This window comes from Populus nigra, chromosome 4 (genome assembly GCF_951802175.1).
Source record: "Populus nigra chromosome 4, ddPopNigr1.1, whole genome shotgun sequence".
Classification (NCBI taxonomy): Eukaryota; Viridiplantae; Streptophyta; class Magnoliopsida; order Malpighiales; family Salicaceae; genus Populus; species Populus nigra.
In genome coordinates, this window is record NC_084855.1 from 10449379 (window position 1) to 10470233 (window position 20855).

Below are 20855 nucleotides of genomic sequence, written 5' to 3' on the forward strand. Positions count from 1 at the left end.
CGGCTGGAAGGAAATAAAATAGTTAAGCCCCAGTTTGAAGAAACCACGTCGTTTCTTTTGGGTCAATTACAGTAATCCGATATCTACTTTATCTTCTGATTAAGTATTTATTTACTAGTGTATATATATATATATATCCTTGCTTAATTTGTAAGTCTGGGATTTACACCAGGGATTAAGCTTTGCATGGAAGAAGATTATTAATATGCTCTAATTAACTCACCCTTGGCACAAATAAATGAACTTCTAGCCACTATAGGAGCAAAATAAATGGTACTATTCTGTTTTTTTAGAAGAAAAATGAACTAATTAATCTGTATATTCAAAGTATGTTGCAAATTAAATTCTCATATTTAATATGAATGAAAGACATTAATTATTAAGAGTTGATTGGATCCATTGGATTATAAGTTCAAGTGTATTCATTTGGACTTTCAAAAATATTAGAATAAAATATATATATCAAGTGTGATTGAAGCCTAAGTAAAGGTATCAGGCATGATTGAAGCCTAAGTAAAGGTTTCCACCGTCTGTTTCTGCATAAAAGGTTCTACAAAATAAATATATTTTAAAATTTTATTTAATAATTTAAAATTTTAGATTGATAATTTTTTGATATGATAATAGAGTTTTGATGTTTAAATGGTTACGAGTTCGAATCTTACTATTTTTATTTATTTAATAAAAATTAAGTATAAAGTAAAGTGTGTTTTTATAAATTTGAAGCTTAAAAAACTTTTATTAAAAAATTAAAAAATAATATAAATTATATTTTAAAATTTAATATAATAATTTAAAATTTTAAGTTAAAATAAGCTGATGCGTCCCTGCAAAGGATTTGGTTACGTCTATTTAAAATATCATCACAGACCTTCTGTGGTGGCTAGCTAGGCTGTCTCTTAAGTCTTAATTACTCGCTACAAACTTGAAGTTGCGTAGATGAGTTTTTTATATTGGCTTTGGTTCCTCGTTCGTTATAATTGAGTTCAGGGACCCACCGGCAATTGTTTATTTCTTAAGAAATCATTATTTTTTTTCTGTGAGAAAAAAAATAAGTTTAATGAAGATTTTATAACCACTTTACGGTGTTTGTTTTTGTCTTACATGTAAATATTTATTTGATAGAGCCTGGCAACTAAACAATAATAAACTATATATTAAAGTCAATAAACATGTAAAGCAAGCTATTGGCGTTCTGCTTTTTTAATTGGAAAAATATATTTTGGATTTCAAGGGTTTAGCGTGCCATTTTTGTAATATATATATATATATATATATATATATATATATAATAAATATAATTTTTATTTAAATTTATTCAATTTAAATTTTACACACGTATAAAAATAGGAATTGAACCAATATGACTCGATCAATTTAATGAGTCAAAAAAACCTAAACAACTAATAAAAATCTAGTTTGACTTGAACAAGTTCAAGGTGACAATATATTTGATCGACATGCATTAACCTTTCAAATCCGTAACTAGATTATGAGACCATAATAACCTAAAAAAATAAATCAAAACAAATCATGAAATTCAATTATGATTTATTGTTGCATTATAGAATTATAAAATATTCAATCTACAAAAAAAAATAAAAAAAAATTATAGATATTAATCCAATTATCAGATTAAAAGATAAGATTGATATCATAAAAACTATACAATATTTTAAAAAAAATAAAGCAAAAAAGAAACAATAATTGACTCAGACGTAACTAAAACATTCCAACTAGAATTTAGACAGAATTTACAAAACAAGCCAAGATTCTAAAAAAAAATAAAATTTATTAGTTTAATCTGTTTTTTAAACTAAAATAAAATACACTTGCCATTCTAAAATATGACAGAACAAAGCCGACAACCTTAATGTAAAGTCCTTTTACAACAAGTGGTCCGGAAAGTCTAGCGTGGCTCTTGTTAAAGACGAGGTCCTGGGATCATTTCGTACCCCACTTCCCTCGGTCACTATGCAGAGCATTGAACTAGGGGAGTTTTATGCAGGGATGAAAATGAATTTCTACAGGCCAAGGTTTTTTATATTCGCACTTAGTGCTTGTTCAAGAACAGCCCTTTCAAAAATTTTAATTTTTTTATTAAAAATAATTTTTTTATATTTTTAGATTATTTTTATGTGTTGATATAAAAAATAATTTTTTAAAAATAAATAAAATATTATTTTAATGTATTTCTAAACGAAAAGTACTTTGAACCGCAACCGCTATCACAATCCTAAACAAATTTTTCATCTATCTATTATTCAAAGTAAAAAAATTAAATATTTATATTGTATATATATACTATCCATTTTACTACTATTATATATTATTTAATAAAAAATTAAAATAGTAATATATATTTGAAGCATGTACATATATATTAAATAGTAAAATTATATATATATATATATATATATATATATATATTTGTGTGTATTATATCAGTATTGATATGTGTATATATTAATTTGAATTAAAAATATAAATATTCTATATATATTTATATGATAAAAATATATGGTTTAGAATAAATTTGATAATATTTACACCCTAATCGCTACTCATTTGCATAAAGCAATGTTTCTCCTTTATTTTATGCAAAACAACTATATATACTTATATAGAAGATCGATGATAGAAGAAAGCTTAAAAGTCAAATCATTTGTGCATGATTACCGGGTTGAAGTGGCGGGTCCACGCGACAGAAGTGGTTTAACTTTATAATTAAAGGCTGTAGACAGAGAGATTTTTCATGTCTCTACCAAATTGACCCCTCTAAGTATAAAATAAAATTCCGAGAAAGGGATTATGTTCGACTAAAATGATACGAGATCGTCTAGTACCAAGGGACTTGGTGTTTATTTGGTATTTTGTTTTTAATAATATTTAAAAATTAATTTATTTTTAAAAAAATCATTAAATTTATTTATTTTTAATAATTTTTAATTATTTTAATTGTTGATGTCAAAAAAATATAAAACAATTATTTTAAAATAAAAAATACTTTAAACAATAATGATAAATACATCCTTAATAGGATCACTGCTATAATCAACATCAGAGTATGCACGCAGCTCCAAAAAAAAGGTGGATGAAAGTAAGAGGCTCTGAAAAATTATGCCCCGAAGATATCGTAAAGTACGAAGAATAGCTGCCCAGTGGACATTAATAGGAGAAGCAACAAACGAACTAACAACATTAACAACATATGCAATATTTGGACGAGTAATGATGAGATATATCAAACTCCCAACAATAGTATACTATAAAGTAGGATCTGTTAAAGGCAAACCATCAAAAGAAGAATACATTGTGTTACTTTAATGAGAGTGTCTGCAATCTTGTTATCAGTAAGTCTAGTCCGCTCAAAAATATCTGCAACATATTTCGTTTGAAAAAGAAGGTAACCTCTAGGTGAGTAAGCTACCTCAATACCCAGAAAATATCAAAGAGAACCGAAATCCTTCATTTCAAACTGTCTAGCCAGCTCTGTCTTCAAAACTAAGATACCATCAATGTCATCACCAGTAATAATCATGTCATCAACATATAAGGATAAGATGATAAGACTTATATCAGTGCTCTTAATAAAAAGAGCAGAATCATGACTATTAAAAACAAATCAAAGAGATGAGATCACAACAGAAAATTTCTCAAACCAAGCACGAGGTGCTTGTTTGAGATCATATAACGCTTTCTTGAGCTTACAAACATACCCAGAGTCATGTGAAACACCAAGAGGAGGCGTCGTATAAACTTTTTCTTGAAGATCTCCATTCAAGAAGGCATTTTTAACATCAAGTTGTGAGATATGCTATTGATGAACCAAAGCTACATCAATAAGAGTACGGATAGTAGTCATTTTTGCAACAGGGGCAAATATCTCCTCATAATCCATATCATACTGTTGAGAGTATCTTTTTACAACTAACCTAGATTTGTATCGCTTAGTAAACCCATTAGAGTTAGTCTTGATCTTATATACCCAACGACAACCAATAACACTCTTATCAGGAGGTAGAGGAACCAAGTCCCAAGTATCTGTCTTATGCAAAGCAGAAAGTTTCTCATTCATAGCTTGCTGCCAAGAGGATCAAGAATAGTCTCTTTATAGGAAGAAGGCTTAGAGAGACAATTAATAGAAGCTAAAAAGAAAGTAAATGATGAAGAATAATAAGAATAAGCAAAATCTGGTAATTTTGTGTACTTACGAATGCGTATGGATTGACGTAGATGTGGATCCACAATCTCAAACGAAGCTTGGGGGGCTGTAGATGAGAATGAAGCTTCAGGTGTGTCAGAGAGTAAAGTGTCAGTAGTTGCAGGATGATGAGTACAAATTGGTTGAATATGGGAAAAGGTATCTGAAGTACTAGGAACCTGTAATGATATATTATCAGAATCCTTAAAAAAAGGGTCTATGAATAATATTAAGTCTAGTCAAGTTATGAGTAGTGGATGGAATAGAAAAGAAAGGTATATGCTAAAGAAAGTCAACATGCGAGACACATGAAGTTTATGAGTTATTGGGTCAAAACAACAATAACCCTTTTTACCTTCACCATAACCCAGAAAGACACAAATAACAGAACGAGAGGACAACCTACTACGTTCTGTATGAGGACGAAGAACAAAACAAGTACAACAAAAAACTTTAAAGGAGGAATAATGAAGGACATTCCCATATAACTTTTCAAAAGGAGACAAACTTGAACTATGAGAAGATGAAATTGTATTAATCAAACTTACAGTAATAAAGACAACTTCTCCCCAAAATTCACTAGGAACAGAAGCAGACAACAAGAGAGAACGAACAGTTTCAACAATGTGCCTATGTTTTCTTTCAGCAACATCATTTTGCTCAGGAGTATCCATACATGAAGTTTGGTGAATGGTTCCATCTAAGCCAAATAGTTGACAAAATTTATTAGAAGTATATTCCCCACCCAAATCACACTTTAAACATTTGATTACAACAGAATATTGAGTTTTCACAAGAGCTTTAAAAGCTGCATATATCTCATAGAATTCAGAACGTTGTTTCATTAAATAATAATAAAAATTTCCAAGCTCCGCCCCGAACCCCAGCAGGGGCACGCTGCCCCCTGCAAACCCCTAACCAACTCACCGCAGAGTTGGATCTGCGAAAGTTATGTTTGGGATTAAGCCTCGTTCCATAAAACCAGCTCTGATACAATGTTAAAACAATTCAATTCACACAAAATATAAATGCGAACATGAAAGAGAAGGAGGTTAGAATTCTCTTTAGTTTATTTTATATTAAAGTTATTCCTTTAACCCAAATATAAAGAGCTTATATATAGGTTAAGTTAAAAATACTATTCTCCTTTTAATAAATAAAATAAAATAAATATATTTTTTTACAATTTTGAGTTGAAGGGATTAAAAAAGCGAAGTTCAAATTATATTACTTTTAATTTGCAGCATCTACCTGCTGGGACGCCGTATATTGATCTGAAAGTGTATGTTGTGTCCCAGCTGTGGTTGAGCTTTCCTTTGTTGTAGAATTGTGCAGCATGTGCAAGTTAGTACTGCAAATCCTTTATTATGTGTACCTTATTATTCCTTCTAGTAGATGGAGTTGGACACTCGTGATTTAGTTGTCAATTTTAGTGTGTACTGAGCAATGGGTAACTGTAACATCTAAATGGTCGTGTTGTGTATGAGCTCACTAGAAGTTCCGATTATGGTTAAATTGGAGGGATTGCTTGGTTAATTTGTAATGAGCTTTCATAAAGTTAGATGATAAACAAAAGGAAAACGCTGTATAACTGTTAGTTGTGGTTTATTTGCTTGGTGGAGGCATCTTGGAGCTTTCTTGATTCAAATTAGATTATTGCTCTGTATACATTTCCAAGAATTTCTTCATTATTTGTAAAACGCATTCAGCCAAAATTCTATAGTCTTAACTTACAGGCAGAATTCTCAATTCAGGCTTGGAAGAGTTTGGCTCGGACAAAAGCAAATGTCAAGAGCATTTTGATGTCTACAAGGAATGCAAGAAAAAGGAGGTATCGTTTTTTTTCCTACTGTTTAAAGCTTTATACTCTTATTAAGAAACAGGTTCAGCAAATAAATACATGAAATGATGGGAGGGTTGTATTTTCTTCTGTATATCAAACTTTCTTAATATATACATTATGTTATTCTATATTTTTGTCTTAATAGAGAGAAGCTCGGTTGGAACGCAATAAAAGCCGCTCCTTCTTTTCATGAAATCTGCTGTGGTGATCATACGGATTATCTTATATGGGAAATCATGCCTGTGCTGACCCCATTTTGTTTATAGAGCTAGCCTTGTAAGCTGTTGGATTCCAACTATAATTATCAAACTGTGTCAGGGAATACAGAGAAGCTCAAATAATGTGCTTGTGTATTTGTATAATTGCAACATGTGCTGCATGAGGCTATGAATTGATAATCTCATTGAACAATAACAGAGATAAACGACCAAGCATTGGATTCAAAGAATGCTTGCATTATGCATGTCCGAATGCAATTTATTTGGCAAAACAATGTAAGAATTGTCTTAATTTCCTCACAGAAGTTGCTCAAAGCTTGAATGTCAAGGTACTCTTCTAATATGGAGGATAACACCGTCCCAAGGATGCACAACCAGCCTGAACTGTGGGGAATGATGGTATGCTGGTGAGATGAGAAGCTGAACTTTGATAGGATGAGTAATAAAATAACCTTCATTTCTGCCTTGCAAAGTGTTGACCTGCACAGATGCACGCACCACCCCAAACGATATATATGCCTGGGGATTTGTGCTACCCCATAGAATTCCCTTGGCAAATCTTTTGGGATTGAACTGGTGAGCATCAGGCTCCCATAAGTCAGGATTCAGTTGCACTATTGAGATTGAAATTTGAATGTTCATTTCTTTCGGGATTGTCATGTCTTTGAACTTTATATCTTGGGATGTCTCATAATCTAATTTTCAACAACATAAGATTTTAAAAAAGAAAATAAATAAAAAATTAAAGTTTCGATCAAGACAACACAAATAAAAATCTTTGATGGGTTTAATCATATTTATTTATGATTTTGAAAGTTAATTTTTAAAGAAATTGAAAGAATTAGCTAGCTTTCAATTAAACTTTGATTAGGTTTAATTAATGATATCGGGAGTTTGATTAAAGAATAGATAAGTTTGAAGACTTAATTAAACTTAGAATTGGTTTAATTAATGAAATAAGAGTCATAATTAAATAAATATTAAATTTCTGAGTTAATTAAGGATAAAATTACAAGTGATTAAGGTCCAGGGACCTTTTTGTAAAAGGCCCCGAAATTCTGTACGGGGGCCCGTTTAAAAAATGTTGAAACTGGGAGGACCAAATTGAGAAATGGCCATTTCCAGTTCAAAACGACGCCGTTCGTCATTGCTGTTAACCGTCTTCTTCCTTTGGGAACAGAGAACACCCCCTGCAAAGAAAAAAATCGCCGCACACAAGCTAAATTCAAGGTTGCATTAGCTACCCACGGAATCCGTAGGGTTTGTTTTGGTCCCCCTCACCCTCATAATTCTCCCCTGACGCAAGGATAAGCACCACAAACAGTCCAACAGTGGCAGGACTGTTGGTGTTTCCGTTCCATCCAAACACCGAGCCGATTCACTCTACACAGGATGACGATCCCAGGGAAGATAAGGATAAGAATCCCTCTCAAGGTCTGGCTCTATAAAAAGGGGAGAGAAGAAGCCAGAAGAGGGGAGGGGAACGGAGAGGAAAAGCAGCAGAAAAAGAAGAGAGAAAACGAACAGAGGCGAGAAATCAAGGAGAGAAAAACAGAGAAAAAAATCGAGAAAAAGAAAAAACCCAAAAACGGTGGAGAGAACCCATAACACAAACGAAACACACTAGAGCAGAGGGAGGAGGGACTGAAAGGAGGAGGAAGAGGAGAACATTCTCCGGCTGGTGCTAGGACCATTACCTTCGTCTTCGCCTTCGCCAGGTAATGCTTTCTTCTCTTACTCTGTTTTAAATTTGAGCTCTTCAGAACAGTGCGAAGGTAATTAACCTTTGCACTGTACAGTGCACGCGTGAGTTGATTCACGCGTGCCTGCTTCCTGGGCCGGTTACTGGTTTGAACCAGTAACCGGACCAGGCCAGCTGCATCCCGCTCAGCCCATGTGCTAGACCCCACCCCAAAATAAAAAATAAAAAACAGAATTGGCCGGATCTGGGCTATAAGCCCAGCCAACCCAAATTATGTTTATTAATAGTATGTTTGGTAAAACACACCCTTATGCATTAGTTATAACTTTTATGCTCATTTTAGTTTGATATTTAGTCAAACAAGCCTCTTTTTAAATCAGAAAAATCTAAAAATATTTGAAGATTTTGTTGATTTATTTGTGAGCCTCTTCCAACTAACTTTTATGCATTAGTTGATTTTTTATTTCCATCTAAAAAGGACAAATAATAATAAAAGATAAATAAGAAAAAATAGCATAGAAAATTTCTTCGTCAAATTCATATTTTGTGAAAATATTCACTGATGCCAGAATCAGGAGTATCATATTTTTTTTGGATTTGTGCGATATTGACGAATGCTAGAGTTGGAAATATTCGTAGGAATTGTTCACTGACGTCAGAGTTAGGAACATGAAATGAAGAATAAAAAAGGAAAAAGAGAACAAATTTCTTAGCAATTTTAGAGAAAACCAGCAATGCAGCTTGCTCTAGGCAGGACGTTTAAAGGGTGATGACATCTTCTCTTTACATAACCTGTCTCGTACCATAGAATCTCTATTGACCAGTTAGGGTTTCTAGTAACCATAATACTAGATGACGACTCCTTAAACAAGACTTTTTTTATCAAAAAAACAGGATGTCAAATATCTGTTTTTTTTTCCATATCAAGATGAATTTTTAATCGATTGCTACGATATCCAAGTGTAATAGAATGCATATCTGATCACAAACACCACAGGCGGGTATTGGCGCATTGTCTCTTGGATTGCCATTATAAGCTACTTGTAAATTGTTGAAAGTCAAGATTAGAAATTTAGACAAAGACTTGGTTGAATTTCCCTGCATGCAGGTAGCAACACTTACAGTTTTGATGTTTCGAAGCCTGTCAGCATCTGGAAGGTGATTTGAATCACCTCTGTAAGAGCACGAGCTTGTCATTCTTGGTGAGTAGCTAATAACACTAGGCAACAAGAAGCTGTGATAGTAGTGGCTTCGTGTCCAGCAAAGTATATAGCCTTGCACTTATCCATTATGAACCTGTCCAGAACATGTCCTAAAATCAATATGCATTTCTTTGATTGTTTCTTATCGGAAAAGAACATTACCCTCAGATCCTTTTTTTTTCTTAAATAAACCGAGATTTTATAGAGATTTTTTTTTATCAATTCAACCCTTTTACTTTTTTTTTCCAATTCCCGCCTTATTTTCATTCAATTTCATTCTTTTTTCTCTAATTTCATTCTTAATTTTTTTTAATAATTATTCGGGTTATCTTTGGATTGACCATGTTAATTAGATTACGTCAGAGTAACTCTCGCGTGATTTATTTTTAAACCAAGATTAGATAAAGAGTCATGTTTAAATTTTTTTTATGTCAATTTCATTCTTATATATTTTTACAAGTTAGCTTGGTTATCTTTGAATTAACAAAGTTGATTGAGTTACGTCAGAATAATTTTCACACAATTTAATTTTAAAATTATATTAAATAAAGAGTCGGAACGAATAGTTTTAAGGTTGACCTACCAAGTAAGATGCAATAACAATGTGTAATAGTTCTTTATAACCTTGATATTTTTTTGTTGTTGCATTAAAATTTTTTTTTTATTAAGAATTAAAACTAAACCACTTTTTATAACATTGATTATATTCATGAGATTTGTAGACTTACTGCATTGTATAATCAACTCCTTTAAATTTCTTTCATAACAAGCATTGAATTGAATATTATTAATTCATCTTTGCACTATTTTTTCGTACATGAAAACAAACCTCTCTCAATTTAATTTCGAACACTTAGTTTATACCAGCATCTCAATCTCTTTCTAGATTCTAACCCAAAACCAAAACATGCAACCTAACACCTGAGCAAGCACCTCAAATTCCTACACTGGGCTCGATTTTCTCATTGCAGAAACTATATCTCAAAATGATGGGCTAGATCTAGTGTTCTTCCCTTTGTATCCTTTAAGCCCAACAAAAGAAAGAACAATAAGAATAGGATAAAAAAATCTCAAAGAAAAAAACAAATCTTCAAAAAGAATGGAATGACGAGAAAAAACGAAGAGAGAAAGAGAGCCCATAGAGAGAGCGCTCTCGCGTAAATCTCCTTCCTTTCTCCCCACCAAAAAAATAACCCTAGCTCTCTCCGTCCACACCCTTCTCCTCAATCCAACCCTAATTTCTCAAATTCATCTTTAAATTGTCAAATCCTTCCGAACCCATAATTCTCCATTAATCTAGGGTTTTTTTCCACCATGTTATCCCTCAAAGCTTGAAACTTTGCCAAAAAAGATCGAAACTTTGGGGTTTTGAAACTGATAGAGCGAAGAATCATGTACAAAGATCGAGGCGGGTTTGGTGGCGGGTCATCAAGATCGGATATTGTAGGAGGGCCGCTTGATCGAAAGCGTATAAATGATGCGCTAGACAAGCATCTAGAGAAGTCTTCTCCTTCAACTTCGAGAGGATTGAATAATAGTAGTAAGGATAAGGAGAGATTATCTGTTCCTTCTACTTCTACCGGTAAATCATTACAGCACCATCAGCAGCAGCTTGATCATCATCGTGCTGATTCTCGCTCCGCTTCGCTTTCCAAAAACAAATGCTCCGATGGTACTAGTGCTTTCTCTTGGTTCTTTATGCTCAACTTGATTATTTTTAATTGTTTTTGTGCGTCTGGGATCTGGGTTTTTGCTGCTTTTGTTTATCTTTTTTTTTTCTGTGTTTTCTGGGATTGATTAACTGTCCCTATTTTTAGGGATTTTGTGTTCTGTGGGAGCTGTGGACAATTATTTGGAGGTGAATATGTGTTATGGCATCTGGGATTCTCTGGACAGTTAATTTTTTTTTGAAGTTTGGTTTTTAGCTGTTCTCTTTGGAGCAATGTGGCTCGTGTGTATGCTGGTCCTTTAGATTGATTTTTTTTTCTTTTAATTTTTGGGGTTTATGTTTTATGTTGATTTGTTTTTGAGCTTATGTGGTGCATGGGATCTTGTTTTGTGGAGCAACGGTGATGATTTTGTTTGATTTAGTAAGTTGAGCTGTTGTATGTGTGTTTTTAAGTGGATAAGGTATGGTTATGGTTAAGGGGGTATATACTACTTACGTTTTTTATTTTCGCTCTCCGCTGTGCTTGCATTCATCTAATGTGAATATTGTTGTCTGAGCGTGAGGAGTTTAACTACATTTTGACTTATGCCTCGGTGAAAGCAACTGGCTACGAGCATTATTCAATCTAATCAATACATTAACTTTGGCATTTTCTTGCTCGTTGTATTTATACCGTATAAGTTACATTTTAGTGGCAAATGGATCTGGGTTTGGTATTTATTCTTTTACTACTAATGTATTATTTAAGTGTTGCATGGGATGGTATATAGAGAGTCCTTTACAACTAAGAATAATGGGTAACCATTTAAGTGCTCTTCTTTTTTCTACACTCTTCATGTGTGGAATTGCAGTGGTAGGAGAAAATGATGTTTAAATCTATTGCATTTGGATTCCTTAAGATGGTTTGGCTACTTGGATTCTATGTTAATTTGGCTGATCTTATTTGTTGTTTTTAATTGAGGCCCTTGGACTTGCTTTATTCTCTCTTCCCTCTATGCACTTAATTATTTATGTAAGGTATTAACAATCATCTGCTATGAGGCCCTTATTTTGATGAACTGCAGAGGAATCTGAGACAGACAGTGAGGAGTCGGATGTTAGTGGTTCTGATGGAGATGACACATCTTGGATCTCGTGGTTTTGCAATTTGCGAGGAAATGAATTTTTCTGTGAAGTTGATGATGAGTACATTCAGGATGATTTTAATCTTTGTGGACTGAGCAGTCAAGTTCCATACTATGATTATGCACTTGATCTTATATTGGATGTCGAATCTTCTCATGGTAAGCAATTCCCTGTTGTAAATAGGACTCCGACTTGTATGTGATTTATGTTTATTTGTTGAAAATTCAAACTGGACTTTTGGAAAGTTTGGTTTTTCCCTTCAACCTTTCTACTTAGAATCCAATTCATTTGCTATGTGCTCTCTGTTGCTTGGTAATCTTTTAAGTTGAACTTTTACATGGCCTGCATCCATAATCTACGAGCATGAGATACAAATGCAGAATCTAAGCAGGGGCAGCTGCCTTTTGTATTCTGTTGAAACCAATGTCTGATTAATGTTTAATTTATATCGGACATGTCTTTTTTCTGCACATTATGACGCTGAGTTTGAAAATATGTTTTATTAAGACTCCAGATGAAGGAATGAAAACTTAAAAGAGTGAATTTTTCTTGCAAAGAAAGATTTTCTTCTTGTGTATGCTTAACTTTTCCCATATGAATGATTCTTCATCATCTGGGTAGTTCTCTTAACATATACTATTTATATCTGATTAATGTTTAATTTATATCGGACTGTTCTTTGTCCTTGGATTGTGCGTGCCTGGTGTTCAAACAAATGATTGAATAATTTAAGGAGTCCTAGCCTGAGAAGTACTCTTTAGGTGGTCATATTTTCTGATATCCAAGAAATAGAAAAGAAGTAGGGTTCTTAGCTTGGTTAAGTTTTCTAACATTAACAAATCCATTATTTCAGTGTGGACCCTTTGCATCTTATTGTGTATTGTATGCTGATGTTAATTTTCTTTGCATTTGCACATTCTCAGGTGATATGTTCACTGAAGAACAGAATGAGTTGGTGGAATCTGCAGCAGAGATGCTTTACGGTCTTATTCATGTGCGTTACATACTTACTAGCAAGGGGATGTCTGCCATGGTAATATTATTTACTGCTGCTTCTGTTGTTTCCTTCCTTTATCTGTTTGTCATCTTGTCTTATTTAATTGGTTATTAAATGTTGTTTCGGAAACTTCTACAGTTGGAGAAGTACAAAAACTATGACTTTGGGAGATGCCCACGAGTTTATTGCTGTGGACAGCCCTGCTTCCCAGTTGGTCAATCAGACATTCCTCGTTCAAGTACTGTCAAAATCTATTGTCCAAAATGTGAAGACATCTATTACCCTCGATCCAAGTATCAAGGCAGTATCCTTCTATGACATGAATCATTGGCTACTTGATATCATTGCATATAATTGGAATCTGCTGATACCTTTTGCTATATCTTTAAAGATTTTACTTCATCTGGTCATATTTTTATACTGACATGAAAGTTCCCATTTCTTTAGACCAAATTAAAGTTTGACATCAGAGCATCATTCTTATGATTCTGCATAACTTTAACTTTTGGACTAAACATGCAGGCTGTGTGCCGGACTATGTTATGCTTGTGATATTAGATACCTGGCCCGTTAGGTTCAACTATGAGCTTAATTTTGCATTGCATAGTTTTTATGGCTTTATGTCAGTATCTACATGTTTAAAGTTACACTCTGCCTTGTTTCTATACAAACATTTCTTTGACATTGCCTAGACATTGATGGAGCTTATTTTGGAACAACATTTCCTCACCTATTTTTGATGACATATGGTCACCTAAAGCCACAGAAGGCAACACAGAGTTACGTCCCAAGAGTTTTTGGCTTCAAACTCCACAAACCTTGACACTGAGTTGCAAGCAGCATGCGATCTGTTTGAGGTCTCTCCCTTCAATGAAAGCTCGTTCTTTTGCCTTGTGTGTTCGCTGGAAGTAAGACCGACTCTTAACAATCAAGGTGAAGGTGCAGCAGTTCCATAATGGTCTCAATTAATTTCAAATGGAAGTGTTTAAATTGCGCTACGGGCAATTAGTTGACCTGCCTAAAATTTTATCTGTGAAATTAACAGAGCGTTTGTAAGATCTTTTTTTTTTTTTATGGACTTGAGAATTAAGTTTTTTATTTTTTGCTGTAGTTCCCCTATCATCTTTCTCCTTTTTTATGATCATTCGTGCCTTGCTTTACAGCTCCTGATGATAGCTCTTCCAGATATTTAATCCTGATTGCTATCTGCAGACCTCACTGTGGAAGAGTGAATAGTTTGTCATTACATTGATCCCTTGCCTGCAACTGTCCTGCTAGTCTAATTTGCTTGTATCGTGTTAAAAGAGAAAGAGGGAAGGGGCTTCGCATGTCTTGAAGTAATGGTGAAAATGAAATCTCCTACCGCTGTGTACTCCACATACCTTTCTACTAACAAGAAGCATTTAATGTAAAGCAACATTTCTGAAAATTTGTCATGGTAATGACTTACCATTGGAATTTAAATCCAGTTTCTGAAACCATTCTCGCTCTCTATTATGTACACACAAGCTGCCTGCTTGCACTTTACACTAGGTTTTTTTTCTGGGGTTGCAAGTTGCAACTTGAGTCGTCCGAACCAAAAAAATAAGAATCTCGAAAATGCCTTTTAACTAATTCATTAGTAACTATTTACCTTCAGTCAATTTTTTATACTAATTTTTTTTTTTAAAAATGATTTCTCGATAAGCATCTTCTTGTTGAAATTTCTTGACAAAAATTCATTAAGTCCCCTGCTAAACATCATTTTTTGAGCGAAAACAAATTGCACAAATTGAATGGAATCTATGATCAAATATGGAAAGAATACTTAATTAAGGGATAAAATAGATATAAAAGTTTGTTTGGCGGTAAAATTGGTATTGCAAATATAGCTGGGGAGCATTTTTGAGGTTTCCCAGTAACAAGTATATCAAAACATTCCCCTGTGTAGTTTGTCTAAGAAATTTGTCGTGAAAGCTTTTCTCTGATGATGTGGGATTTTCTATCCCTTTCTCTTCCCTACCTCTGACAAAGTTTCTGCTAGTAATAATTATTCGATGGTGGAGCTTTATTCACTTTAAGATGGATGTGGAAGTCTACCTTTAAGGCCTTCTTTGCGGCATACTTTTCAACTCTCCTGACACCCATCACCATCCTTTGTAATAAAGCAAAAAAATGCCCTGGTTAATTCTAATCAATATGCAGATGTAATCGAAGGCCTGCAGGTGTTGCTCAGCCATGAAATAAGAAACGAAGGCCTTAAACATGTGCTGTTGGAGATGGATTTACAAGCGCTGGTTGATGCTGTGCAGGGGTTTGACTTTCGTGACATTTGATCGAGAAATATGGTTCTTGCTTGCAGTTTCTTGTTCCTGAATTACTTGCAGCACCCTTTTCCATCCATGAAAATTGGAATCATCATCAATGATACAAGCAACACACAATACAAAGTGTACACGTTGATTTAAACAGCATTTTAGGTAGTATATAATCTTAAATTTCAAGCAAAATGATATACCAAAAACAGTTCATGAATAGACTTAATTATATCATAATTTGTCCAGCATGCAAATGCCACTCCCCTTAATCATATATTAATTGTAGAAGATACCTACGTCCGTCACGATATATCTTCACCCGCTCCCCTTTGACAAGGAAATAATGGCTTCATGAGTTGAGTGCTTTCCTTACTGTATGGACTTTGTGACATCATTTCGTTTGCATTATTACCATTTCTTACATGAACCTGTGCTTTTCTTTTTTGTCCTCTTCCACATACAGAGAGGTATATCCGTTAACGGAAATATTGATGAATTCTGTTAGTAAATTTCAGTGAATTTTATCGATTAAAATATTTTTTTAATATCTATTAAGGAAATTATGATAAAAAAAAAATTAAAACAAAAAAAAATATGATAACATGTTATGTATACCAACAAAATTAATCATGTTGGTAAAATCCATCAGTAAAATCATTGGTAAAGTGTTCACTTCTCCCTAACATTGTTCATTGTGTCAATTATAAAGAGAATTTTCTAGAAAGGACTGAAACTATTCACTTTTCAATTGCATTATTAATTATTGTTCTTTACAGATAAAATTACCGATGAATTGAAAAGTCATCGGTGTTATTTAACGGGTTTCTGAAAATTTTCGAGTAAATTGAAAATTTAAATTAAATATTACAGACAAAATCACCGACGGATTGAAAGGTCGTTGGTGATATTTGGCGGGTTCTGAAAATTTTTGATTAAATTAAAATTTTAAATTAAATATTACAGACGGAATCATCGATGAAATAGTTAAAAAAATTAATATTTAATTATCTGTCGGTAAAACTATCGGTAAAATACCTCAATAAATAGAATCCCTCATTTCACAATTGATGAGCATGATCTTCTTCTTCCTTTTCTTCTTCTTCTTCTTCTTCTTCTTCTTCCCCTTAAGTAAAAAAATCAACATCCCTTTCCTTCTTTCTTTCTCCTCTCTTCTCTCATCAACTCCTTTTCTCCTCCTATCTCGTTTGTCTTCTTCTCTTTTTTTATTTCTCTTTTCAGATTTTGTTTAATTAACATACTTTATGAATTTGTTTTTTTTTCTCTTCTCAGCTTCACTCGCAACTACATTAAGGTAAGATTTTTCATTTTTCTCTTTTCTATGTTTTTTTCATTATATTTGTTATTTTATTTTTTTTTAAAATTTTTTTGTTCTTAATAATTGTATGAATGTTGTTGTAGGATTTTTTTTTCATATGAGATCAATGTTGTTGTTGTTTTATTTTTTTATGTAATTTATTTGTTGCAAATTTTTTGAGTTGTTTTTCTTCTTATTTTTTCCAAGCAACTCAATTCTAAGTATTATGGAGTGTTGAATTATATTAATTTAATTACTTTCTAGTTTTGTTAAATAGATTTTTTAAAAAATATTTTTAAATAATCACTAACGGAATTGCATATGGTATTTTTTTAGGTTATATGACAATTTTTCCAAGGAAAATATCGATGAAAAGAAGCAGAATTTTTTTTTGGCGAGCATTTTCCATACGTAAAACCATAAGTTTTTTATTTTTTTTACCGATATAATTAACGACAGTCAACAGATGATAGAATTACTGATGAATGTTATTTCGATGAACGTATTCTGTCGGTGAATTAATCGTTAAAATTTTCACCAATAAAATAATAATCTCATGTCGACGAAAAAATACCGTCGGTTTGTAGTGGATGGGGTGGCCATATTCCCACTTGGACATTAAAATCACCAGCTAGAAGTTGTAAACAGGAATATATGCAAGTGTGCGTGTGTTTTGATAGGTAGTTCTTATTTGTTTTTTGTGGTGTTTTTTTTTTTAAAATATGTCCCATTAATATTTTTTAAGGAAATTTATTCATAATTTTCATGCGTATCAAAGTCATTAAAAACCCCCCTTTAAAATACATCAATTTAGTGTTTTTTTTAATCTAAACGTATTTTAAAAAACAATTTCAAGTTTCAATCACTCTTGATATACAATACAAATGGAATAGTAAGCTCCATGTGTTGCTACCTCTTCTGGTTTTAGAAGCTGCAGCAAGGAAAGCTTTTCCAAGTTGACACGCTTCAACTACGTACATCATATGTTGTCAAACATAATAAATACTTCATCTGATAGTAGCTTTTTGGATCGATCAGATTCTTAACGTCACCATTTTATTTGATTAATCGGTAGATTATGTAGGATTCTTATCAGGTATAATGGAGATGGATTCTTATCGTGTACGTATAAATAGAAGAAGACTGTAACGCAACGAGAGGATAGAAGGCTGGATAAATGGAGATGGGGTTCATGTTGCTCTTCAGGTATTTATGAAGTTTTAGAGGAGCTGCTGGTAGAGTCTCGTAATTCATAAAGCACCCTTCTTCCTGCGGCTTCAAGATCAGATGATGTGATGTGTGATGGTGGGAATTCTCTAGCTAGATCCACTACTACTTTTGTTTTTTTATATCAGTATATGGTTGATAATTAAGTATCTTATCGTAGAATTACTCGACAAAACCATGAAAAGTGGTGATGTGATATCTATCGTGACAATGGATTGGATTCAAAGGGAGCATTAATGGGAATATTCTGTTGAATTTGCAGAGATCGAGAGATTTTGTGTTTGTCACCACTCAACAGCTTTGAAGAAAAAACGATAATGGTGTTTACGAGCTAAAATGGGGTTCATGTTATTTTTCAAAATATTTATTTTTGAAAAATATCTACAAGAATTACATAGTGTGGTAAAGAATTACGTGCATATTGACATAAGTTGGATAATTCTTCCTCTTCCATGATGAAAAATACAGAAAAGCCACGGTAAAATCTGTTCAGTGTTCTTTATTTTTATCAAAATAAAAATAAATAAAATTGAAAACTGACCATTGAATTGCATCTGTGGAAAACAATTTTCACCTCAGGGTAATTTCTGCTTTTTTGTTAATCAGGTAATTTTTGTTTTTTTACTGAGTTTCAAATTTTAATTTTATAAAAATTAAAATAATATATTTTTTATTTATGGAAACTTTCTTTTCAATTATTTTACATGAAGAAATTCATATTACATTAATTTTAATCAAACATATATATATATATATATATGTTTTTTAAATCTATTTCTTAATCATAATTAAAAATATTTTTTTAAATTTAGTGTTTCTAAACCATAATTATAAAAATTATTACGATGCGAAACACACAATTAAAATACATTAATCAATCTGGTCAATTAAATCAATATCTCTTGTTATGATTTAAGAAATGTGTTCTAGAATCAAATAAATAGAGAATAGATCTAAAAATCTCATTGGGGTTTATGTTTACTAACAGTATATTAGTGTTCGACTCCTTAATTTATTAACAATGTATTTCCAAGATCCTTCCTCGCTAATCTCCAATAAAATCAATGGACGAATTATTGGCGTGTTCTCTTCAAGCCCTCTGGGGCATTAGGCTGTGAATGATTTTGAGACGGTTTCAACTGGTGGTCGCTTGTAACATTATACAATATATACTTATCATCCCTCTTCCTGTTTACTCAGATTTAAAATATTATGAATTAAAACAATATAATGATAACCTCATCCTTACTATAAAGAGTTGTAAGAACAACGAGAGAAGGGTGAGATCCTTACTATAAAGAGTTGTAAGAACAACGAGAGAAGGGTGAGATTTTCTTTTCACCAAGATGCATTTGTCATTGAATGAATAGTTGGATAGAAAATGATCACTTCAAGTTTTGTTAGGGCTGCCCTAGGTGTTAGCTAGGCCCGAGCCCCAACATGATGACACATGGCGCTTGGGCTGACCTGCCTATGCATGGGGTCAGACTCGACATGGTGCTGGGGCCATAAATAATAATATTTTGTAGTATTAATGCTTTCAATGGTAATAAAAATAATAATCTTTGTACCACAAATAATAATATTTTTGATATTAATACTTTGAACTACAATACAAATAAATATTATTACTTTCAATTATAATAAAAATAAAAATATTTGTACCACAAATAATAATATTTTTGATATTAATGCTTTGAACTATAATAGAAATAGTAATAGTAAAATTTATAACACAAATAATAGTATTTTTAATATTAATACCTTCAATTATAATAAAAATGATAATATTTATGGTACAAATAATAATAATAATAATAATAATAATAATAATAATAATAATTTTATCCTTCAAATCAACTATATGATTTTTCTTTGGTGGTAATAACATGTTGGACCTGTACATGTTCACAGCCAACCCCATATTGGGTTTGGACGCGACCGCGTTCAACTCTATGTTGGGCTGGACGCGTCCACGCCCAACCCCATGTTGGGTCTGGACACCACCACGACCAACTCCATGTTGGGTCTGGATGCGACCGCGCCCAACGCCAGGTTGGGCTTGGACACATTTGCGCTCAACACAACGTTGAGTCTGGACGCGACCGCGTCCAATGCCATGTTGGACCTGGACACGTCCTCGCCCAACCCCATGTTAGGTCTAGACGCGACCATGTCCACCATCATGTTGGACCTAGACGCGTCTACGCCCATCCCCACATTGAGTCTGGACGTGACCACGTCCATTGCCATGTTGGACCTGGACGTGCCCACACCCAACCCACGTTGGGCCTTGACGCGTCCGTGTCTAATGCCAGGTTGGGCCTAGACGCGATCGAGGCCAACTTCATGTTATTATTTTTATAATAATTAATATTATTAATAAAATAATTACTAGATTAGAAAAAAAATATTATTAATATTGAAAAACAACCATAGATTTGAATTGAAAGGTAAAATTAAAAATTACTACGTTGGACACATGGTGCTTGGGTTGCCTGCTTGAATGCTGTGCAGACTAAGCGCACACGTGGCATTTAGACTGCTTGCTTGTGTGCTGAGCTATCCAAACACACACGTTGCGCGCTGGCAAGTGCCAACTATTATTATTTTTATTATAATTCTAAATATTCATCAAAAAAATATTATTATTTGTGTTAGAAATATTATTATTTGTATTATAAATATTAATTTTTTTATAATTAAAAATATTTAAATTAAAAATAGTATTATTAATATCATAAATATTATTATTATTATTAAAAAACAATAATAGATTTGATTTGGACAGTATAATTACAAATTATTATTAGTGTTAGTATTATCATTACTAAATTGAAAAAAAAAAATATTAACACCATCAAAGAGCAACCATACATTTTTTAAAGAATGATTAAAAATAGGATCCAAAATAGTCTTGAGTCCTGGCTAGGACAGGACCCAAATAGCCTTGCGTCCAGGTTGGGTAACACCCAAGTTAACCTTGGGTTCTGCCAGGTGCAGGACCCAAAATAGCATTGAGTCCTTGCCAAGGCAGAGCCTAAATTACCTTGGGT

General features: G+C 32.9%; 2 protein-coding genes across 2 annotated transcripts; both read left to right on the plus strand.

Annotated features, from left to right (window-relative positions):
• The first annotated feature begins 5650 nt into the window (after positions 1–5650).
• On the plus strand, positions 5651–6240 carry LOC133690717 (uncharacterized). Its single transcript, XM_062110983.1, has 3 exons — positions 5651–5654; positions 5959–6035; positions 6193–6240. The coding sequence occupies exons 1-3, from the start codon at positions 5651–5653 to the stop codon at positions 6238–6240; spliced, it is 129 nt and encodes a 42-aa protein (XP_061966967.1).
• Positions 6241–10244: 4004 nt separating this feature from the next.
• Positions 10245–14060, plus strand: LOC133691504 (putative casein kinase II subunit beta-4). The gene is made up of 5 exons (XM_062112039.1): positions 10245–10841; positions 11903–12121; positions 12887–12996; positions 13099–13264; positions 13653–14060. The coding sequence occupies exons 1-5, from the start codon at positions 10562–10564 to the stop codon at positions 13781–13783; spliced, it is 906 nt and encodes a 301-aa protein (XP_061968023.1). The 5' UTR covers positions 10245–10561; the 3' UTR covers positions 13784–14060.
• The last annotated feature ends 6795 nt before the right edge of the window (positions 14061–20855 follow it).